General features: G+C 49.4%; 1 protein-coding gene across 1 annotated transcript in view; it reads right to left on the reverse strand.

Moving 5' to 3' along the window:
- Positions 1-8,967: 8,967 nt before the first annotated feature.
- The window catches only part of HCN4 (hyperpolarization activated cyclic nucleotide gated potassium channel 4), a 115,880-nt gene continuing 100,242 nt past the window's right edge, over positions 8,968-24,605 (reverse strand). The window contains exon 8 of the mRNA XM_069797783.1: positions 8,968-13,545. Coding sequence (XP_069653884.1) covers positions 11,966-13,545 — 1,580 coding nt within the window. The 3' untranslated portion in view covers positions 8,968-11,965. The remainder of the gene's footprint in view (positions 13,546-24,605) is intronic.

Here is a 24,605-nt window from a genome sequence, read left to right on the forward strand (position 1 = left end):
TCCGTGGGTACCGTCACCATGGTAACAGCATCCACTTAATCTGGCCAAGCTCTGTGCTGACGATGGGGAGGCCTGGGCACCTTCCCTCCTGCACAGGGGTTTCCCTGGCAGCTGCTGCTGTTTTATGAGGCACAGCCCTGGTCCCGCACTGCTCCTATTGATCTCGCTGTCTGCAGTGAGGATTTGGAGCCTTGTGGCAAAAAAACCCCTGCTGCTGGAGAAGGGCACTGAGGTACTGGCAGTGAGCAGCTACCAGGTAAAGCCCTTCCTCAGGGGCTCTACGCCACTCCCCAGTGCCATCTGTAAACCCTCTGCCAGCACCCCTCAAACTCGAGGGCTGTGTGTCCTGTGTTATCCTGTGAGGGAGTGGCACTGCTGTCCCACAAGAAAAGCCACCCTGCCAAGCCCAAGGAGCAGGATCCCTCCAGCAGCTGGACCATATCTTGCCCTCCCCAGCCTGGGCCCTCTCCCTTTCATCTCCCCCTGTCTCTGCCTGGCTGCTCTTGCTCCTCTGGAGCAAACCAAAGGTTACGGTTATTTCTCCATCCTCTTCTGAAGAGGCACACAGCCCTCACAACATCCCCGTGCCCCAGAGAACAGGCTAGAGGCACAGCCACGTGAGGAGGTGCTTCGCAGGGGCTCCCTTGGCTGCATTCCCTCCCAGACCCCTACAGCATTTGCTGTCCTCCCTTGCCCCAGCTCTGCGCACCAGCACAGATAACCAGGGTGGTTCTATCCAATCCAACCTGCCTAGGCTCCCCAAGTGGTTAGTACCTGGCTTGCAGCAGTTCACCTGGCCCCTAGCGCTGCCTTTTCAGGGAGCTCCAGCAGCCAAATGCTGTGACAGGCTCCATAACACACAGGGTTACTGAGCTGAGGCCACCTCAGCCCCATGTGGGATCAGCCATAGTTGGAAGGGGAGAAAATATGCTGCTGCAGCCGGTGCTCGTGGAGTGGAGCTGGGCATGCAGGGAAGGTGGTGAAGCTGAAGGGACAAGGCACTCCCAGATGTGGGGCTGGGGGGGAAATACTACCCAGTCCTAGCCCCAAACCTGCTAGCACTGAGGGGACTCTAAAGACAGGGCACACAGCCCAGCTACCGACACGCTGCAGCACACAGCACCTTCCAGACCCTTTCACTCCATGTCCCCAGGGCCACCTCTAAGTGGAAGGCAGCCACAGCCAGGCAGACAGAACCCACAGCGTGGACTAGAGTCAGGGCTCAGCCTTCCCCCCCACGGTTGCTCCCAGCAGCCAGGAATTAGGAGGACTACCAGCACCTCCCAAAAAATGGACTTCAGATAGCAAGCCACCCCAAAATCCACCCCTCTTACCTAGCCAGACCTGGAGGAGCCTGCTGCTTGGTGTGAGAAGCCAGGGGCTCTAAGGAGCTGGGCTGGAGCCTGTCCCTATGCCCCATCCTTCCCCAGGTGCTTCCTATCTCCATCCCAAGGGCAAGGGCCCCTTCCCAGCTGAGGGCACCAGCCTGAGCACCCAACCCAGTGCTGCTCATCACTGTGGGCTGATTCTGGCCACCTGGCTGGGCTTTGTTTTGCAGGCCAGCCTGGCTCGTTCACAGGCAGGCCTGGAAAGGGGGGGCTGGGCAGCAGTGGAGTTTTAATGGGATGAGGGCTGGAGTGGAGACAGCCCTTTCTAACCAGGGTTGCTTTCAGTGCTGTGTGAGACATGCTATGAGCCACTGAGATCTAGTAAAACCCAGCAAGCAAACAACAGCATCATGACAAACTAGAGATGGATGCTGAGTCCCCAGTGCTTGTGACTCATGGGCTCTCAGAGGAGAGACACCTCCCCAAGGCTCGTGTCTGCCTGTTTTCTTACTACTTGAACCGAACTCATACTACTTGAAACAAACCCTATGATTTTGGAGACCATTTTGCTGGAGGCAGGGAGGAAAAAATGTGTATTGTGCCCATGCACAAGTGCCTCCGGGTCTCCCTGTTCATCCCTGGGCTATCTGCAGCTCCTATAGGTACCCTCACCATGGCTCTATGGGGTGACACTCGAGCCTTCATGGTAGCGCTGATTAAAACCTACATGTTAAGCATCTTTCTAGAGCTAAGTATTTATGTTCTCAGTTGCCACAGCCTCTCCAGGAGCACAAGGCTTACAGTGACATGAAATATCAAGATGTCCTGGCACTAAATCTTTGCCACAAACCGTGAGCTGCAAGAGGGGCCTGAGGCACCAGGGAAAAGGTTAATAATCCATCAGGGACACTGTTCCTGCCTGGCAGTGCCACCATGAGCTACACATGTGGTTCAGGCCAGCAGTGTCCTTCCCCCAACATAGAGCCCTCTCTCTCCCCAGGCTGGCCAGGGGTCCTGTGTTCCTGGCAATACATTCAGGCTGCTCCTAGGGAGGCAAGCATAAACGCTTACAAAGGAGCAGGATTGAAGCCCTGTCCTCCATCTTTCCTCCCCCACAAGTAAGCCACTCCCAAGTCTGCTAGACCCTTCTGACTCTGGTGGGTTTGCTCCAGCAGCACCAGGATGTGCTGTACCCCCCACCCCAGGCTGGATGGTATGGGTGAACTCCCTTCTCCCAGGTGGCTGTTTCCAGGACGGTGAGGCAGCTGGGCCAACTGGAGCATCAGCAATAGCAAAGAGCAGCTCCCATCTCCAGCTCCCCCACTCTCTGGTGAGCCACCCCAGGGCCTGTAGTGGCCCACACAACGTGGTGGAGCAGCACGTCAGCACCGAGCCTCTGCAGAGAGGAGTTGACAGTGATTGGCATGCAGAAGGCCGGAGCTGACAGCATCCTTTGGCCGCAGCAGGCAGCCAGCGCGGGTGGACAGGACACCTGAGAGTCAGCACCGGGTCTGGGGAGGTCAGCTGGCCATGCCCTCCCGTGGGCCACCCCCACTGTCCCTGCACGCTGTCTCCCTTCCAACAGAGCTGGAGTGCTGTGAGCCACGTGTGGGCAAGCCCCAGCCATTCCCATCACAGCTGAAAAAAGCGGATGTATAAAAACATAAAATAAAAGGGAAGAGGGGGGGAAATGACCCTGAAGAGCTCTCTAATTTGCAGCACAGTCAGGGAGAGCAGCTTCCCAGAGAGGGGAAGGCATGTTTAGACATGTGGCACTGGAAGATGCTGTTTTAACACCTTCCTGCCTAGCACTGCAGGACAGCTTCAGGCAGCTCCCATTCCCTTCCCAGCAGTGCAGCACGGCTGCCTTGGTTGGGGGAATTTCTGGAGGAGGTGGCCGCCCCTGCACACAGGACAGGAGAGCTGGGTCCTGCAGTGCCCATGCCAACAAGAGGTCACTCAGTGGAAACCCTACAAAAGGCCTGGCATTTGCTGGGCTAAAGCTCCCATTTTTAACCTGTCAAACTCTTGTTTCTCCTCCATTAAAACAAAAGAGCATCTACCTCTTCTGAGAGACTTCAGTCAATGTCTTTTCTAATCAGGTGCCTGCTAAAAGGTGGACTTGAGCAGAACAGTCACTGCTGGTGATTAGGGTCAGCTGGTAGCTGGAGGCTGAAAGGCAGCTGGTTTGCAATGCCTTTTTAAAAGACAATCAGTCTACTTCCCTGCAATTCTAAGTGGTAGAACCAAGTTAGGATTTTCTTCCCTTAATTTGCCAAGAGTAGATGGCACCATAGCCAACTCCATTAAAATCAGAGCCTAAAGTCAAAGAGGGGCTTAGGCACAGGCCTAGTGTGCTGGAATTAGAGAGACAAAATGTCTGAGGCCTCTGCAAATGACGTGACAAAACCAATGTGTGTATACTTGTGTTAAAATTCAACAACTCTTTATCAACAGGGAGAAAGCAGGCAGTGAGGGGATTTGTCTGAAGATACCTTGCCAATCCAGGCAGCAGTCCCCTCGGATTGCTGGGAGTAGAGACAGGCAGGGACAGTGCCTGGCAGGACAGGGCTGGGGACATTGGAAAGGCCCCAGCACTGTCTTGGCTCTGATCACAGCACAGCCCCGGGCAGGCCAGACCCTCAGCTCCCCCACAGATTCACTGAGGTGCTGCTAACAGGGTCATCAGGGAGGGTGGCAGTGACAGCAGACAGCTCATGTACAGGGTCATGGTGCATGTCCAGTGAGGCCTTTCAGCCCAATTCCTTAAACATGGAGAAACTTGGGACCTCAGACTTCAGCACTGATGGTCTGTGTTGAAAAATAGGTGCTGCACAGCTGTGACTTGGGGCCAGGACCTCGGTGTGTCCCAGCTTCTCCACTTTGTTTCCTCCTGCCAGAAAAGCAGTGTTCAGCCAAGCCTATGCCTCTGCAAGGTGGGAGGGGGATGGGGGGGGTTGTAGCATTCCTCACACTGTGCCTGAGCGGCTCGATTTAATTTCTGCAGATTTCTGAGTCTAGGCTTGAGCTAAGAAACCAAACTGGCTGCCGGTCACACCCTGGCTGAGGGGCCACATGCACACACAAAATTGGCATCACAAACTGAGCATTTCTCTGTGTGGAGAAAGGGAGAAAAGTGACCAAGAAACTGCATGGCTGATGAAAAGCAGCTGCAAAACCACCTCCGACTCCTGAGGGCAAACCCAAACTGCATCTTTCCCTGCCCTGCTTCTCTTTCCCACTGCTGGGGGGAATTATTGAGCCCAGCTTTAGTTCAGTGGTAGGAAAGGGCCACCCACATCCCTACTCACAGGCCATCAATAGATCACCTCAGCCAGGGATGGAGGGGGTGGGATACTGCCTCAAGGGGGTAATGGTGGATGGGGAGGGAGTCTATGGTGTTAAACTGCCACCAGCAAAAATGGACTGCTTGTTTATGCTAGTACCTCCCAGTTCCTGGGCTTTTACCCCCTGCAGCCATCACCCTGGTCTGGCTCTTCCGCAGCACTGCCCCACCAGCCTGGCAGAGGGGCTCAGCACTGGAGCAGAGCATTGGCAGTGGGTTCCCAGGGTCCTGGCATGGGCTGGCCTCTTTCCTCCCTTCTCCTGGGACTCACATGGTACTGATGCCCCACCTGAACCTCTCAGGGGCTTGGAGAGGTGGCTGCCACCCACCAGTGCTGGGCAGGGAGAATTACCTGCAAGGGGAAAGATCCTGCCTCATCAGGTGCTGGGCCCACGCTGGGGCCAGCAGCTGCTGTCTCCAGTTCACTAGCGGTGAAGCTGTAACACTGCCCTTGCCTAGGGGAAGCAGAAACTCCTGGTCAACCTTTCAGTCCAAGCATGATCCCCCAGCATCTCACTGCCAGGGCTGTCGAGAAGCCAACCCTGGCCCCCCTCCTTTCCTTCCTTGGCTTCCAGCTCCCTCAGCTACAGGACTTTGCTCCCACCCTGGTGCCTCCCCCAGGTTCTGTATTCCTGTCCTGTACCCTTGCCCCAGTGAGGTACATGGCCTGCTGGCAGAGATGGGCTGGGCTGAAAAGGATATGAACATATTATCTGTGCCCTCACCTTCCTCCCCCCTCACCATGTCTGCAGTCCCACAGGGAGGTTTTGGGGCTCCTTCAGTCGCTCGTGTACTCTCCAGTGACGTGTGGTGTGATGGGCAGTCTGGCTGGAGGTGGTGCAGAGCAGCTCATGTGGGAGACCTGCTCCAGCTGGGGCAGCAAGGTATCTGCAGGGGGTTGGAAAAGTCCTCTGCCGTCCCGCAGGGGTATGAGCAGCGAGATGTCGCCTTTTTGCCTGGACCCTGCTTCCTCCTGCTTCCGCCTGAAGGTGGAGGAGCAGCAGTGGGTGCCCCTGCACAAGCCATGCCAGGCCTAGAGCAACTTTCTCATTTGCTTTTTACATACTGTGGTTTGCACACGAATGGGGGCATTGCTTTGTACACATCTTCCCTTCCACATGCCAAAGTGATCCTCTTCCACAAAATAACAGGGACGCAGAGGTTTGCACGTTCACATGGTTTGCAGCTCAGGTCCCACTGCCATATCAGTGCCTTGGGCTGGCAGGTACAAGCTTGGCTCCTGAGGCTGGATGGAGTGAATGAGTGAAAGTTGTCACTGATGTCTGGTTTTCTTTATTTTAAATAAAATATATACTATGATGTATTAATTTCTTTAAAGTGGTGATTATTAATTTACTGATGTCTTCTCTAGCAAGGAGGAGAAAGGTGCAAATCCCTTTTCCTTTTGGGCATTCACCAGAGTACCTTGTAGGGTACCTGTTGCCTCCTCTGAGCTCACCAGTCCTGTGCCCAGTGCTACAAGATCCCTGAATTTGCAGAGGAGATAAAAAAAGGACTCAGCCAGGCCATGCACAACCTGGTCCCCAGTGCAAGGCTTCCTGGAGACACATCAGAGATGTTGCAGGGTCTCTCTTACAGTGGTTGTGCCTGGAGGACAATGCTGAGTGAAATGGTCTGCTGAGGGTCCTGCTGCTGCCCACACAGTGCTCCACTATTCTGTGCTCAATGAACGTCATCATTACCTTGCTGGTCTGAACAGCCCAGTGAGTTTGCAAAGAGGAAGAAAAACCTCATTTCCAAGAGCTGAGCCTCAGCCTGCTTCTCACTGCAGCTCTGGCATCACTTTCTGTCTAAGGCTGGCTGGTGCAGGGGGTCAGACAATCCCAGTGCCTGCAGGAAAGCATTGCCAGGAATAGGTCTGTTCTGTTGTCTCCAACACCCCAAAATCTCTCACAGGGTCCAAGAAGTATGAGCTTGGGAGCCCCTCCCTCTCTCCCACAACCAGAATCTTTTCTAGGTGGGAGGGTGAGTGGGGTGGGCAGCCAGTCCAGGACAGTTTCCCCAGACAAGGCTGAAATTCCCATGAACAGCCCTTGTCAAACTGACTGGGGAAAGGGAGAAATCACAAGTGCTGGTGATCCTGCCTTTTTCCCACTCTGAGCCCCCACACCAGTGGGCTGGGTCTTCATAAGGCACTGCAGGGGAGTTAGTAGCGATCAGGAGGTGGAGAAACCACCCTGTTGATAGGAGGGTGACTTGGCTCTGGTATCTGAACAGTTCGTTCCTGACAGTCAGCATGCAAGTATCATTAAATCCCAGGGCAGTCTTAAGTCCCTTCAGTAAAATAAGGGGGCATCAACACATATGCTAAACCAGTCAAGCCCTTCCAAGTGTGCTTTTCTACAACTGATGGGGCCTCTCTGGAGGGTGGAGCCAGGGCTTTTCTTTGGTCAGGGACAAACTGTCTGTGCCCTCCTGATCCAGAATGGCCTAGAGCAGAGACACGGCTACTAGCTGTGTGGAAATGCTCTGGGTGAGGTAAAGATCAGACTTCATTAGCTAAGCCATGTCACTAACTCCTCTGGTTTCATGCTTGTTGAGAGGCCTTCATGGTTATTGTGTTACTGTGATCTGCTCTGCCCTCAGGTAGGGCATGAGAGCCTCCTGATGTAGTCCTGCCCATCTGTCTGCAACTCATGGCAGTGGGACTGTGTCCTGAATCCCTGCTGGCTGTTCACATAGAAAAAAAGGCAGGTTTCACAGGGAAGTTTAAGAGCTCAAAACTTGGATTTTGTTCTACTCCAGAATGAAAACCTTCAGAGTTTACATATCTTCTGTGAAATATAATTTTAAAATAAATTTTTGATTGGGCAGGACTGACTCACAATCCCAGTTTCCTCTGTAATAGTAATGGTACATAAAATAAAAAAGCCTGGCACAGACATTCATTTTGAAAGGCAAAACAAACATTTGACTGCCTGAACTTCCCTCACTGAAACTCCAGGACAACTGACCCATGAGGGCAGAGCCATCTGGTTTCAAGATAATGGCATTTACTGATTAAAAACTTTGGTTTACTCTTTCCCCACCAGCTCAGCTCATTTACAGCCAGACAAGGGCAGAGAATTGACGGAGGGCGACCAACAGGGTCTCCCATTTTCCTGTACCATCTGAAGCAGGAGGGAAGAGAAAAGGAGTGTCCTGCTTGGACTGAGCCTGTGCTGCGCTGTGTCAGTGGGAGTGTGTGTGTGTCTATGCACCCTTCTCTGCAAAATACTGATTTCATTCATGGCCCTCGGGCTCCTTCTTCTCTTTTTTGCCATCTCTGGCACTGGGAGTTCTGGTAAAGAAGGTCCTGGACCTTGTTCTCATGTCATCAGGAAAGACACACTGTTGACATGTTAACAAATTCAAGTCTTTCAGAGGCTGAGCAAAATGTCAGAGGGCTAAACGCAACCATTGCATGAGAAGGCACCAAAAAAAAGACATTTCAGAGAAGGAAAAATGAAAGACTATCAGCAAGGCAGAGGTGAAGCACTGCATGGAGGTGAGAAGTGAGGCTCTTGAAATCAATTGGTTGGAGGAGAGGGAGCAGGGAGGATGGTATCTACCTATGTCTCACTGCCACAGGCTGTAGGACACACTCCAGCAGCTGGGCTGCTTGGCCCTACATTTTCTCAGCTATGAATAAAGGGCATGAGGCCATACAGCTCCCATGTGAGCTACTGACCCAAATCATCAATTTTGTGCATACTTCCTAGAATGGGTTTGGACAAAGACTCGAAGAGGGTATCACAGGAGTGAAATGAAAGCTAAGAGTTGAGGCTAGTTTTACCTTCCTAAAATACATCAGGTCCTGACCTTGGCATCATCATCCAGCTTAGTCTGAGACCTCAAAACGGCTACTTCCCTTCTTCTGTCTTTTATCCACTTTCCATGATAGTCTCTATTCCAAGTTGTTAATGTCTGGATCCTGTGGTAGGGCTCCTTAGGCTCTTCTCTGAGGATCACAAAGTCATCCAGAGTTTCCATGTCTGCTATTAATGTGAAGGATTGTCACACGCATTTGCAAAGCAACTACCAGATTTCTGCTTTGTACTGTTAAAAATTCAAGTGTAGGCAAAAGTTTTAAACTGTTACTGTCAATGGCTTAATACAGACTTCCTACAAGAATGTGTGAGGTGGAGATGTGACAGCAGGTAAACTACTAAAGCTCTTAAATACATTGGGAAAATACAGACAAGAAGTGAGCCAAAACCCTGCATCTTCTCTGTTCAACAGCAAAGGGAGGACTGAAATGCCACCCAGGTTTTTTTTTCTTCTTTAAACCTCATCTCATGTTGGCTGAAGTTCAACACTTAAAGCAGACAGCAAGTCAGAGGGATGCATTTTTCATGTTTTTATTTACTAAGGTTTTTATTGTGTGTTTTATATTGCAAACCCCACCCCTAGAACTCTTCCCTCCCTCTCCCCCAAAATAAAACAAAAAATAACAATAATAATAAATATAGTTCCACCTACTGAGACAAGCCTAGTGTTGACTGGGGTTCAGTCGGAATAACTCAATATTGGCTACTGCACTGCTAAGAACTGGAAAATCAAACAATATCCCCATGAAAAACAAAGCAAAGGAACCCAACTGAAGAAGAATGTTCACCAGACAGGTGGATGGAACGCATGTCTACCAGAGACAGCCCTCAGGGTGTTTCTGTGCACCTCCATTTGTCTGAGTGTCCACAGGGGTTGTTGAGATTCAAGTACCAATGCAGCAGTCACAGGACAGTCATCCATGAGGGCTTGGCATTGCTGGGCTGAAGACCTTTCCCACCTGCTTATGTTAGATACCCCAGACCCAAACAGCTTAGCTCCCAACCTCTTGAGATGCTCATTCTAGGGGCCCTCCAGCATACAAGGAAAAAAAAATGCTAGAACAAATATAAAACTTAAAAGGATATTGTGAGTCTTCCTTCTAGGAACTGTCTCATACCTATGAAAATATGAGAGGGTCTGTGAGTCTGCTTCAATTCCATCAACTGATTCTGTCTCAGGATGAACCTGTACATATTTGGAAAAGCAGGATCTATATATTATAATTATCACCTGCCAATCAGGCCTACAGGAGGGTCAAAATTGACATGTATTTTAAAACTAGGATATATATATATATAAATATATGTGTGTGTGTGTGTGCTTACACATGTGCATAAATAGACTACATATGTGTATAACTGTATACTATATATATAAAAGCATGTGTGTATATATAGATACATATATAAAATCTATACACACACACACACACACACACACACATGCACCCCTCCCACCACACACACTCACACATATATAGTTGCATGTAGCTAGTAGAAAAAACATTTCTAGAGTTCCCCTGACCCTTTAAGGAAGACCAAAGCTGATTACATCTGAATTCTGAGCCACCAAAGCACGTTGAAGCAGGAGTGCCCAGGAATGCTTGCAGCAACATTCAAGATACAGGCACATTTCAAGAGTTTTGCAAACAATTCGGTATAAAAAACAACGATCAGCCAGTGTTTTGGGAGAGAGCTGGGGGTAGGAGTAGGTAAGAGAGGGAGTTATATGGACCTGTATCGTTACTGTGGTAATAGTTTTTTGGCACTGCTGCATGAAATCCTGCTTTCCCTCTGAGGGCTGGAGGGACCCCATGATAGCTGGAAACAGAGGGAGGCTGGACATGTGTTTCTAACAAGTGTTAGAAAAGTTGAGCACCTGACTCTTTACAGTGAGGTGGCTGGAGACACCTCTTAGCCTAAGAAAAAAACAAAAGAGAAAGAAAGGATCAAAGTAAAAGAAAAGGAGACACTTGCTCTAGAGGTAAAGGCTATAGCTTCTCAGTGCTGTGTGCACCCAATGGCCCCTTACTGTCTTCATCCCACTTTGACTGCCTTAAATCAGGGGAGCCCAAAAAGTCCAGCTCAAGGTGCCTGCCAGGCCCCAGATGTGTCCAGTGATGCTGCAACTGCAGGGCAAGACCAAAGCCAATCAGGTGCAGGCTGTTATTGCTGGTGAAATCAAGCAAACGATTTAAATTCCCCCATCAGAGGAGAAGCATGGACCATGGCTGGCCAAATTTCTGGTCTAATCTGGTTTAATGGTATAAACATAGCTGTAAATCTGGAGAATTCTTGGCTGGGCACCAGTATTACCCTTGGTGCCTCAAAGCTCAAACTCCCCTGGGCTAAGGAGGAAGAGGGGTGGGGTGACTGCACCCCCCTTTTCGATCTTTTGCTACCCAGTTCTCTTCAAAGCAGTCAGCCCATGGACACTGAGACATTAAAATGAGAAAGGGAAGGTTAAAGTGCTGCCTCTTTCTTCATCCCTCCCCTTGCTTTGCATGCCCCAATCTGGAAGGCAGCACACACGCTTTCCAAACCATGGAGAGGTTGAAGCTTGGGCTCTTCTGCTGGCCTAGGCCAGCTGCCTGGCATGCTGGCAGAGAAACAGGACTTCTCCCACAACCCACATCCATGACACCTACAAAAATACAGAGGGGATATTCACTGCCCTCCTTGTGACTTACAAGGGATTGCTTCTTGTTCCCACAAGAGCATCAGTGGAATAAGAAAGAGAAAAGCATCTGAAGTCAGGCCCGTCCATCTCCTGGTCACCTTTATCTTCTTCAGATGGAGTCCAAACAAAAACTCAGCCCTTCTGAAATCCCTACAGGGAACTGCATTAATGAAACTCACCCCTCTTCTTGCTTCCTCTGCAACCTGCTGATCACAGGAGAAGACCTGGGAGGAAGTGAAACTATCTGATGTGCACAGTGAGCCATCCAAGTGCCCCCATATCTAGGTGCTGCGGGCCAGGTTCACAGCTGTGCAAAGCAATGCAAAGCTGAGGTCACCCAAAGCTGTTCTAAAAACACCAGCTACAGGCCTGACCTGATGTTCCCTTTTATGGCCCACGTCAACCTCGGATCTTTGTCTCAACAGGATAACCTTTTTTGGTGGCTTCTATGGCTGATCATTCATATGTTCCAGCTCAGGCACACGCCTTGTCTGTGCGTTACCTCGTTGGATTAAATTTGCTCATATCCTTTTGTTTCATGTATTAAAATATTCTATAAAATCAAGTGACCAAAAATCTATAGCTCTAAGAATACCTGGTTATCTTCTTTTTTTGTTGTTTTTCATGTGTTTTTTTGTTTGTTTCTAATCACAGTTAAACCTAAACAAAAGAAATGGAGAAAAAAAGTGGGGGTGGGGGGAGAAAAGGAAAAAATGATTCATGAAAGTCTAATCAGGAACTGAATTGCACGGCTGACATAACCAGCTCTCAGAAGGAGTCCTCACAAATTGGAGGGCAGTTTGGATCTGACAGGTTCCAGATCCCCTGTGAGCACTATGGATTCTTTCCGCCCACCAGCAGTCAGAGAAGCAGCTCCTGCAGCGCTGGCCCCAAACACCAGCGGATGCGGTAAAGAACCTGAGGACATCTGACGTGGTAAAGTCACACGCCCAGGAATTGAGCTACAAGGCTTCCCAAGAAGTCCAGTCCCTCCACCAGGAAAAGGAGAGAAGCTGGAAATGGATTCTCTAGAGGAATGAGGAGAACTTTGGCTCAGTGTCTGAGCCAGCTCTTGGGGCAAAGATGGCTGGGAAGCAGAAATCAACTTGATGTCCTGGTTCAGACGTCCCGGTGGAACAGGTGGCGTGCTCTTGGACTGCAGTATCTGCGGAGGTGGGCTGGCGGTCTGAGGCAGGAGCAGAGATCCGTGAGAGCCTGAGGCCCCGGGAGGGCCACATTGAAAAGTTCTTGTTGCCACTGGGCTCTGACTAGGAGGACTAAGGCCAGAAGGGGTGTAACAGGGAGAGGCGACACCAGACTGTTGTAGTGGAGACATGGAGGCAAAAGGTGGCCGTTCTTGGTGGAGTTGGGCTATCGTTCCAGTTAAAGATCCTAATGCATTTGGATGTGTTTGGCACAGGCCTGAGGACGGCCCACCAGAGGCCTGTGCCAGCTGGCTTAGGCTGGAGGATGGAGAGTTGGAAGAAGGAGGGGGTTGGAAGTGATTAATTCCCCCCAAAGTCCCACTGCCCGAGAGTTGCTGTAACTGTCCCCCCTGCAGTGGTCTTGTGGTGGGCTGGAACTGGTTGAGAAGACTAGGGGGTGAGTTTGATGAGAGCTGGGTGAGTGATGTTGATGGGGAGCTAGTTGTAGCTTGCTGGAAGTGCCCAAATCCACTGCTGGAAAGGGCTGGCTGCTGCTGCTGCTGCTGCTGCTGTTGCTGCTGCATGGGCTGAGCTGTACCCAAGGGTGATCCAGAAGGTGCGTGTTGGAACTGGCTCAGTCCCACTGAGGATGCACCGCTCAAACCCGGCTGGCTTGAGCCACCTGGAGGGGACCCCACCTGGAACTGGCCTAAGCTGGCGGCAGCTGAGAATCCTGCGAGCTGCTGGATGTGGAAGGAAGAGGATGAAGGGGTTTCTGCTCCTGGTGTATGCAGCTGGGATGGAGTACTGGAGGGAGAGCCAATGGCAGAAGGGCCAGTCGATGGGATTAGAGACTGAAGCCTTTTCAGCTGTCTTGGAGTCTGGTTGGATTGTTGTCCCAAGGAACCCAAGACGGACACTGGAGGACGGAAGATGGCTGTCGGGAGGCGTGGGTGGTGGGTCAGAGCTATAGCAACAGAAGTGGTGGCTGCTGCAGCTTGCAGGGGTGCCTGGATCAGTGGAGTCCAGATGACAGGGGTGGGTGTGGATGCGGCAGCGGCAGCCGCAGCAGCAGCAGCCTGGACATTGTGAGCACAGTGTGCCATCTCTCTGTCATGCTGCACAATCTGCTGGATGATCTCATTCTCTTGGTAGTTGAAAACACCTGAATTGAGGTCATGCTGGACTTTATGCAGCAGAATGGAATTTTTCTTGCCTGTAAAGAAAGTGAAGAGAGAAAGAGTCATTCTGATATGTCAAAGTATGGGAGGCTTCCTCAAAGCTTCCTGCCAGACTTTCCTTGAATTGTTGGCACTGTCTCCCCTCCATTGTCATTATGGGATCTGTGTACAGTCTCTGTGCTCCAGCAACAAGATGACAAACATCACATCTTCTGCTTTTGTGGTATGAACAACAAGCCTCAAGATCCCATAAAAATGTGCCCGAGAGGACACATATTCTTAGTCAGACAGTAAAGCCACTTTTGATAAGTGTGGCAGACAGGTAGCAAAGCTTATGAATCTGGAGGATTCCCATTTTGCACCTTATAATCTGAACTTCCATTAGAAAAAGAGAATAAATCCCAAGGCTGCAATTTTTTTTGTGTGTTTGCAAAGGAAAACCTCAAAAATATAAGTCCAGTGAAGTCTCCTGAGTCTTCAGCTACTCTCCTTCAGCTACACCTTCTCCTCATCTGCCTCATGCAACTTGTTCGCTCTGGAGTCAAATATGTGGTTTTAGTTGAAAGGAAATTTCTCTATGAATAAGGGACAGAAGGACTTTACGTGCTGGAAAAGCTCAGCTGGCCCAAGAGACCTCAGACATGCTGAGCTACCATCTTACTTGGCCGTGCCCTTCTAGCCCCAACTTTAAGGAAAATGCAGGCTAGCAAACGTCATGTTCCAGCTGGACTTCCTAGCCTGCAGCAGAATATTAGCTCAGCGCTTTGCCTTTTCAATGGGCTGGAAAATGTGGCGTAATGAGTTTGTCTGGCCTGAGCGTGCACCTGGCACTGAAGGGATGCACTCTCCTGGACTGAAGGACAGAACCATTCAACACAGGGGGATGAGATGCTGCCAGTGATGCCCTTTCACCAGAGCACAAATGCCTTCTCAAAGGAGAGGATTTCGGCTGTGGACAGGCTCTCTGTGTAAAGGCTTCCATATCTCTGTTCTCATAACAGCACACAAATTGGTAACTGTGCCAGCATTGATTTATAAGGAGCTGGTATATGCTGATTTGAATGATTTTCTTACAAAATTAGTGTGGATAGATCCCTGTTCTTGCCTTTTCAAGGGTCCTCTATCCTGACCACATGCCAGTTTGAACTGATAACAGCACCTGCATATGGGCTTCCTTTTCACTTTTGTTTACTGAAGCTGTTTGGATTTGAAGGGTTCAGCCTAAAAAGTTCTGTGCGTGTGTGTGTGTCTGTGTCTCTGTGTGTGCATGTGCATACCTGGCGCCCTGGTTGCGTGTCTGTACACAGCTCATTTTGTAGCTGAAGCTCAGGAGGTGAGTGTAGAAGGGTCACCTCTAGATGAGACACCAGCCAGTTTGGATCAGATCAAAAGCTGTATTAACGCTCCTCCTGAACCAAATGTATCCTCAGGCCCACACCCATTAGCAAACCTCTGCTTGGATTCAAATGTCATTTCTGCTGGTTCCTGTGTGGTCACTTCTAGTTCCTGTACAGGACCAGGGCGAACAGACAGCATCTTGCCAATTGCTGTGGATTTACAGAGCATGAGATAGCTGCAGGTATGGAATGGAGCCCTGGCTGTGGAAGGGCCTCTTTTTCTGTATTTTAACCCCCAAATCATGTCACGCTTTAAGAATTAAAGGCTGGCAGCACAGCTCACATCAATTAAGTTGCCTGCAAACAAGGGCTTGTCCATTAAACTTGTCTCCACACTTCCATGAAATCACAACTTTCAAGATAAGTCAACCGTTGTGTCCTGGGTTCAGCTGGGATAGAGTTAATTTTTTACAGGAACCTGGGAGGTGGGGGGCATAGCCGGGGCAGCTGACCTGAACTGGCCAAGGAGCTATTCCATACCATGTGACATCATGCTCAGTATATAAATGGGGAGCGGGCCGGGGGGTGGGCACTTCTTTTCGGTGGGGGAAGTGGCAGAGCGTCGGGTCCCGGGTGGTGAGCAGTTGCACTGTGCATCACTCTTTTTGTATACTTTTTCATTAGTACCGTTGTTGTTGTTGCAATTTCTTTGTGTTGTTCCAGTAAACTGCCTTTATCTCAACCCTCGAGGTTCCAGGTTTGTTTTTTTTTTTTCTCTCCTCCGTCTTCCCCCCATCCCACCGGAGGGGGGCGGGAGGAGTGAGCGAGCGGCCGCGTGGTCCTTTGTTACCGGCTGGGCGGAAACCACGACAGTCTTTTTTGGCGCCCAACGTGGGGCACGAAGGGTTGAGATAACGACAGATCTGGCCAGAGCGTGTTGAAACAAATTTGTCATACGCATTTCTTATACTAGATAAATAGATGTTAGTCACAATGTTGATTCAGCTGTTTACATGGTGGCGTTTTGTAAGTTCTTATATGCTTTATGTATTGCCTGTAGTTGCGTATCTCATCTCTGGGAGAGCGATTGGGATTATCATTTTGCTGTACTGGGCAATGTCGACTTGTGAAATGATTACATCACTGGTCATGAGGTTAAGCTGGTATCTGTATGAGGCAGTGATATCATTCCCACACTTTGGGCACCTTCTGTCGGATTTTATTGGTAATTACACCCAACCCATGGGGAAGTCAGGGGGGGATACTTCCCCCCATCCGTTCCCCTCCCTTTTCTCTTTCCAACTAATTACAACAGTTTTCGAGAATTTTGAATATCCTTGGGATGCGCAAGCCTGTGTGCTGTTAGTGCTATGCCTCCTGACTATGTTTCAGGTCTTGTCTAGGGCTACAAAAAGGCTCTTCAAGAGTACCACCCAGAGATCTGTCCCAAAGCTGGATATTTATGGGTGGCACGGCATGTGGGAGGATGTGGGCAGGTATCTAGAGAACTTCTCACCTCCAGTGACTTGGAAGTTCACTCCCGAACAACTGCAGAACCCTCATGAAGTGATAGAATTTTTGAAAGGAAAATGCTGTGGCTATCCCAGAGACACACAACTCACTACACTGTGTTGGGCTCTGGCCGGTATCTACCAAACCCTGCTTGATACTATGCAGCACCCCCAGGGGGAAAAGGGGGAAAAGATGGAAAACAAGACAACATGCACCGTGGCTGCCCCTACCCCGACGACAAGCACCGTGGCTGCCCCTACCACGACAACAGGTACCGTGGCTAACCCTACCCCGGTGACAGATACTGCCACTAAACCAGAGAACCAACCTGTGCCAGTATCAGTCGCCCCTGTACAGAAAAAGAAACACACAAAGAAATCAGTTCGCTCAGTGAGAGATGAAGATGAACCAGGGTCATCGCGAGAACAGGAGGAAGAGGCAGAACCTGAAATAATTACCCGATCTCTATCCCTGAGTGAGTTGCGTGACATGCGAAAAGATTTTAGCCACCACCCAGGTGAGCACATTGTTACCTGGCTGCTCCGATGCTGGGATAATGGGGCTAGTAGTGTGGAATTAGAGGGTAAGGAAGCCAAGCAGTTGGGATCTCTGTCTAGAGAAGGGGGTATCGACAAGGCGATTGGGAGAAAAACACAAGTCCTCAGCCTCTGGAGGTGACTTCTGTTAGGTGTAAAGGAAAGATACCCTTTCAGGGATGAAGTTACATGTCACCAAGGCAAGTGGACCACCATGGAGAGAGGTATCCAGTACCTGAGGGAATTAGCCGTGCTGGAGGTGATTTATAATGATCCAGAAAATGCGCAGTCACCCACAGATCCAGATGAAGTCCAATGCACACAACCGATGTGGCGGAAGTTTCTACGAAGTGCACCACCAACCTATGCCAACTCATTGGCAGTAATGTCCTGGAAAGAAGGCTATGGACAAACGGTGGATGAATTGGCTGTCCAACTCCGGCAATATGAAGGAAGTCTCTCTTCCTCCCTACGGGCCTGTGTCTCAGCTGTAGAGGAATTGTCCCGAGAGTTCCAGCAATTCAAAGTAGATATGTCCTCCTCCTCACCTGTACAGGCCCGCATTGCAGTTATTGGGAGTAAGCGTTCCTCTGCCCAAGAGAGAGGAGAGAGAAAGTACACACGACGGGCTAACCTGTGGTTTTACCTGCGTGACCATGGAGAGGACATGAGGAAGTGGGATGGAAAACCTACCTCAGTCTTGGATTCACGGGTACGGGAGTTGCGAGAAAAAGCAACCAGAGAAGAAGATTCTTCTTGGAAAACTGCTGCTCCAGTTTCCCGTGAGCAGTCCCCCGGGCGCAGTAGATGGGCCGATCTCATTTCTGATCCTCTTGAAGGGACTTCTGATTCACATGTGCAAAAAGTGGGTAACAGATATTCTAACCAGGATTAGAGGGGCCCTGCCTCCAGCCAGGTGGAGGAGAGGGACAACCGAGTCTACTGGACAGTGTGGATTCGATGGCCTGGCACGTCAGACCCACAGGAATATAAGGCTCTAGTAGACACTGGTGCACAATGTACCCTAATGCCATCAAGTTATAAAGGGGCAGAACCCATCTGTATCTCTGGTGTGACAGGGGGATCCGAAGAGCTAACCGTATTGGAAGCCGAAATGAGTCTAACCGGGAATGAGTGGCATAAACACCCCATTGCAACTGGCCCAGAGGCCCCGTGCATCCTTGGTATAGATTATCTCAGAAGGGGGTATTTCAAGGACCCAAAAGGGTACCGTTGGGCCTTTGGTATAGCTGCATTGGAGACGGAGGAGATTGAACAGCTGTCTACCCTGCCTGGTCTCTCCCAAGACCCTTCGGTTGTGGGGTTGCTGAAGGTTGAAGAACAACAGGTGCCAATTGCTACCACGACGGTGCACCGGCGGCAATATCGCACCAACCGAGACTCCCTGATCCCCATCCATAAGCTGATTTGCCAATTGGAGAGCCAAGGAGTGATCAGCAAGACTCACTCACCCTTTAATAGTCCCATATGGCCCGTGCGGAAATCTAATGGGGATTGGAGACTAACAGTAGATTATCGTGGGCTGAATGAAGTCACGCCACCGCTGAGCGCTGCTGTGCCAGATATGTTAGAGCTTCAATATGAACTGGAATCAAAGACAGCTAAGTGGTATGCCACAATTGACATTGCTAATGCATTTTTCTCCATTCCTTTGGCAGTGGAGTGCAGGCCACAGTTTGCTTTCACTTGGAGGGGTGTCCAGTACACCTGGAATCGACTGCCCCAGGGGTGGAAACACAGCCCCACTATTTGCCATGGACTGATCCAGACTGCACTAGAAAAAGGTGAAGCTCCAGAGCACCTGCAATATATTGATGACATCATCATATGGGGCAGCACGGCAGAAGAAGTTTTTGAGAAAGGGAAGAAAATAATCCAAATCCTTTTGAAGGCTGGCTTTGCCATAAAAGAAAGTAAGGTCAAGGGACCTGCGCAGGAGATCCAGTTCTTAGGAGTAAAATGGCAAGACGGGCGTCGTCAGATCCCTGCGGACGTGATCAACAAAATAGCAGCTATGTCCTCACCGACTAATAAAAAGGAAACACAGGCTTTCTTAGGTGTTGTGGGCTTTTGGAGAATGCATATTCCAAATTACAGTCAAATTGTAAGTCCTCTCTACCAAGTTACCCGGAAGAAGAACGATTTTAAATGGGGGCCTGAGCAACGACAAGCCTTTGAACAAATTAAGCGGGAGATTGTTCATGCAGTAGCTCTTGGGCCAGTCCGGACAGGACCAGATGTTAAAAATGTGCTCTACGCTGCAGCTGGGGAGAATGGCCCTACCTGGAGCCTTTGGCAGAAAGCACCTGGAGAGACCCGAGGCCGACCCCTGGGGTTTTGGAGTCGGGGATATCGAGGATCCGAGGCTCGCTATACTCCAGCTGAAAAAGAGATATTGGCAGCATATGAAGGAGTTCGAGCCGCTTCAGAAGTGGTTGGTACTGAAACACAGCTCTTCTTAGCACCCCGACTGCGAGTGCTGGGCTGGATGTTCAAAGGGAAAGTTTCCTCTACACATCACGCGACTGATGCCACGTGGAGTAAGTGGATTGCACTGATCACACAACGAGCTCGCATAGGAAACCCCAGTCGCCCAGGAATTTTAGAAGTGATCACGGACTGGCCAGAAGACAAAGACTTTGGAATGTTGCCAGAGGAGGAGGTGACACGGGCTGAAGAGGCCCCGCTGTATAATAAACTGCCAGAAAATGAGAGGCAATATGCCCTGTTCACTGATGGGTCCTGTCGCATCATGGGAAAACATCGGAGGTGGAAGGCTGCTGTATGGAGTCCTACATGACTAGTTGCAGAAACTGCTGAAGGAGAAGGTGAGTCGAGTCAGTTTGCAGAGGTGAAAGCCATCCAGCTAGCATTAGATATTGCTGAAAGAGAGAAGTGGCCAGTGCTCTATCTCTATACTGACTCATGGATGGTGGCAAATGCCCTATGGGGGTGGCTACAGCAATGGAAGAAGGGCAACTGGCAACGCAGAGGTAAACCCATTTGGGCTGCCGCACTGTGGCAAGATATCGCTGTTCGGATAGAGAAGCTAGTGGTAAAAGTACGTCACGTAGATGCTCATGTACCCAAGAGTCGGGCCACTGAAGAACATCAAAACAACCAGCAGGCAGATCAGGCCGCCAAGATTGAAGTGTCTCAGGTAGACCTGGACTGGCAACGTAGGGGTGAGCTTTTTATGGCTCAGTGGGCCCACGATACCTCAGGCCATCAGGGGAGAGATGCAACATATAGATGGGCTCGAGATCGAGGGGTGGACTTGACCATGGACACTATCGCACAGGTCATCCACGAATGTGAAACATGTGCCGCAATTAAGCAAGCCAAGCGGCAAAAACCCCTGTCGCATGGGGGGCGATGGCTGAAATATAAACAGTGGGAGGCCTGGCAGATTGACTATATCACACTCCCACGAACACGCCAAGGCAAGTGCCATGTGCTTACAATGGTGGAAGCAACCACTGGATGGCTGGAAACATACCCTGTGTCCCATGCCACTGCCCAGAACACTATCCTGGGCCTTGAAGAGAAAATTTTATGGCAACACGGCACCCCAGAAAGAATCGAGTCGGACAACGGGACTCACTTCCGAAACAACCTCGTAGACACCTGGGCCAAAGAACACGGCATTGAGTGGGTATATCACATCCCTTATCACGCACCGGCCTCCGGAAAAATCGAACGATACAACGGACTGCTGAAAACTACATTGAGAGCGATGGGGGGTGGGACTTTCAAACATTGGGATACACATTTAACAAAAGCCACCTGGTTAGTTAATACTAGAGGATTCGCCAATCGGGCTGGCCCTGCCCAACCAAGACTTCCACATACTGTAGAAGGCGATAAAGTCCCTGTAGTGCGCATGAGGAGTATGTTAGGAAAGACAGTCTGGGTTAGTCCTCCCTCAAGCAGAGGCAAACCCATTCAAGGGGTTGTTTTTGCTCAGGGACCTGGGTACACCTGGTGGGTGATGCAGAAGGATGGGGAAGTTCGATGTGTACCTCAGGGAGATTTGATTTTGGGAGAGAATAGCCAATGAATTGGGCTGTATGACACCTAACTGCTAAATACCCTGCCAATGCATGTCATTGTATCTATAGTGCCTATATGCCATATCAAGGGTATTACTGTAAGAATTACCCAAATGACTGCGGGATGGACTTTGAAACTAAGCCAAGTACAACAGCGACAGAACTTGAACTGACACCCAGCAATTTCCTCAAGATCAACATCTTCGACCTGCAGACTAAGGGCGTGAGTTGCACCAAATGTACTAGCCACAAGTTCCAGAGGCAGCATACAACAACCCAACATCTCACACCATCTCTCTTATCCTGAAGAACTGTTACAACAGATGGAGCCCCAAAGTCATGGACTAAATAAAATCAATGGACACATTAGAGGGATAGCCCATACACTAAAGGAATACCATTTGCGTGTGTGTGTGTGTGCGGAGGGGCGATGGGGACGGACGCAAGTCCATATACTTATATATATAAGACAAGGAAGTGGTAGTGGTCGATTGGAAAATGTAAGATCTGGGCATGATGTAGATGGTATAGAATAAGGGGTGGATAATGTTCTGGGTTCAGCTGGGATAGAGTTAATTTTTTACAGGAACCTGGGAGGTGGGGGGCATAGCCGGGGCAGCTGACCTGAACTGGCCAAGGAGCTATTCCATACCATGTGACATCATGCTCAGTATATAAATGGGGAGCGGGCCGGGGGGTGGGCACTTCTTTTCGGTGGGGGAAGTGGCAGAGCGTCGGGTCCCGGGTGGTGAGCAGTTGCACTGTGCATCACTCTTTTTGTATACTTTTTCATTAGTACCGTTGTTGTTGTTGCAATTTCTTTGTGTTGTTCCAGTAAACTGCCTTTATCTCAACCCTCGAGGTTCCAGGTTTGGTTTTTTTTTTTCTCTCCTCCGTCTTCCCCCCATCCCACCGGAGGGGGGCGGGAGGAGTGAGCGAGCGGCCGCGTGGTCCTTTGTTACCGGCTGGGCTGAAACCACGACACGTTGATATTATTGACTAAGACCACAGTATGACATTTAATTTGTCCCATACAGCATTCTAGTTTAAACTGGTGTCCTGGTTTCAGCTGGGATGTAGTTAACTGTCTTCCTAGTAGCTGGTACAGTGCTATGTTTTGAGTTCAGTATGTGAAGAATGTTGATAACACTGATGTTTTCAGTTGTTGCTCAGTAGTGTTTAGACTAGAGTCAAGGATTTTTCAGCTTCTCATGCCCAGCCAGGGCACCTGACCCAAACTGGCCAACAGTGTATTCCATACCATGTGACGTCCCATCTAGTTTAGGAACTGGGAAGTGGCGGGGCGGGGATTCGCCGCTCGGGGACTGGCTGGGTGTCAGTCGGCGGGTGGTGAGCAATTGCCCTGCGCATCATTTGTACGTTTCAATCCTTTTATTACTACTGTTGTCATTTTATTAGTGTTATCATTATCATTATTAGTTTCTTCTTTTCTGTTCTATTAAATCGTTCTTATCTCAACCCAGGAGTTTTACTTCTTTTCCTGATTTTCTCCCCCATCCCACTGGATGGGGGGGGAGTGAGTGAGCGGCTGCGTGGTGCTTAGCTGCTGGCTGGGGTTAAACCACGACAACTGGTCAGCTGATAGTTTCCAACAAGGAATGGTTAAGAGTGGACCGCCATGTTGGGTAATAGTTCCCAGTAAGATTCCAGAGCAACTTCCTTTCAATCCAATACCTATACCAGTCAGATCTCAGATCTTTATGTACAGATGTGGGTACATCTCTGGGCATGGATGACATCCAGATTGTTGTTTGGGTTTTTTAGTGTATGATATATCTTTTACATCTGTAACAGATAAAAGAGTTTAAGGACATGCCTCTTACTCTAGCCAAATGTAAAATCAAACATCTGGCAGCAAAGAACTTGAACGACACTCTGAAGAGGGTAGCTGGTATCCTGGTGTTCTAAAAAGTAACTCTGAAATGGTAGAGTCTTGAATATAACTAGTTGAGTTCCAAACCTACCACCAGAAGAAGGTAAAACAATTATTGCACAAATAAGGAGGAAATTGTAAAGTAGAAGGGAGATACTAGTCACTACCACATATAATGCTAGGAAGGCATACAGTATGATGTTTTAGTTCTAGTGTCTAGCTGCAAAGCATGAAAAGGTACAGAAAATATCCACAAGAATCAGGCTTGGAAAACATCAGTGAGTAAGTACAACGTATTCAGCTTCTCTCAGAGAAGAGGTGATTTGATACCAATTTATAGGGAACTTCACAGACAAAGGAAGCTGCTAAGAACCATTCCCTTCAGTTCCCGAAGGACGCATGAGATACTGTGATTGTAGACAAGCCCACAAAAAAAAAAGAAGGAGCAATCTAACTGTAATTGTAGTTAAGCACTGGAAGAACACACTAAGGGTTTTTCCTTTACTGTACTTTTTAAAATCAAGCTTTTATCTCTTTATAAAGGACGAGGTGTGGTTCTAGCAACAGAGTGCTATGCAATAGTGCTAGGCAATTGTTCAGAGCGGGTGAAGCTTGCATTCTACAGTGGGCTGAACTGCACCATAAAACCAAACCACTAAAATACTGACAGACTTTTGATTCTGGATCTGTAACTGGTAATTTGGGATGTGTCTGTTGTGGCTAGTGGTATGGGATGCTTAATGCTTTTGTGTTTTACCTACTGCTAATCACTCCCCAAAAAAGCAGTAAGGCATATGAACTGGCCTTTCTTTTCTCACCTCGGGGAAAGATACCAGCCCTGGAAGGACACAGTCCTGAAGACAAACAGTGTTCTGAGCTGCTCATGTCATTACAGGGGCTGCAGAGCTTGTCTGCACTGGAAGTGCCTGTGTAGAATATGTATCTAATGTCTGTTTCATCATATACCAGACTGGAATAGACAGCACTGGATATCCCCTAAACAGACAGATCCTGGTTCTACCTGCTATTCATGCAGCTAGGCACACCAGAGGGAGCATGAATGTCACCTTTAAACTTAAGAGCATTTTTGCAGTGAACATACAGTGAAAGGGAGTGAATGGCACAGAGGGTTACACTGCACACACACACAGAGTAATTTCCACCTGGTATCTACCAGAAACATATACGCACTCACAAACAAGAGCTGCTTAAACAGAAACAGAAATACTACCTGCTCCAAGTCTGGAGAGAAGGACCAACCTATCTAAATAAAATTGACAGATAAGAGAGAATCTGGCCAGCACACTTGAGTTAAAGACGGAGTCGGACTGCAGGTTTGTAATCATTCTCTTTCTGGAGTTGAAGGTACAAATCCCAGCATGGGGAATCTGTAGCTATCTTGCATGACTGCAAGGTCAGGATGTGAATGGGAGATGGCATGCTGAGTTCAAAGCAGACAGGCAAAAAAAGCCACCTTACCACATCTGCTTTCTTGATAACAGACTGTAGCAAAACCAGTCTGAGGAGGAATGGCTAGGGGTAGAAGAAGGAGAAACAGTAGATGTTGCTAGTGCAGCTTTCCAAAAAGCTAAATACCAGGAACTGCTCTATGTTTCCATCATTACACCTCATCTCAATCTTTTAATTCCATGTGACCTGTCTTTGGCTTCTGATTTGCTTGTCTGTGCTTGAATAGCCTGCAATTTTCAATGCTGCCCTCAATTCAAATGAGAACCCATAGCG

The sequence above is a fragment of the Haliaeetus albicilla genome, chromosome 12, assembly GCF_947461875.1.
Source record: "Haliaeetus albicilla chromosome 12, bHalAlb1.1, whole genome shotgun sequence".
NCBI lineage: Eukaryota > Metazoa > Chordata > Aves > Accipitriformes > Accipitridae > Haliaeetus > Haliaeetus albicilla.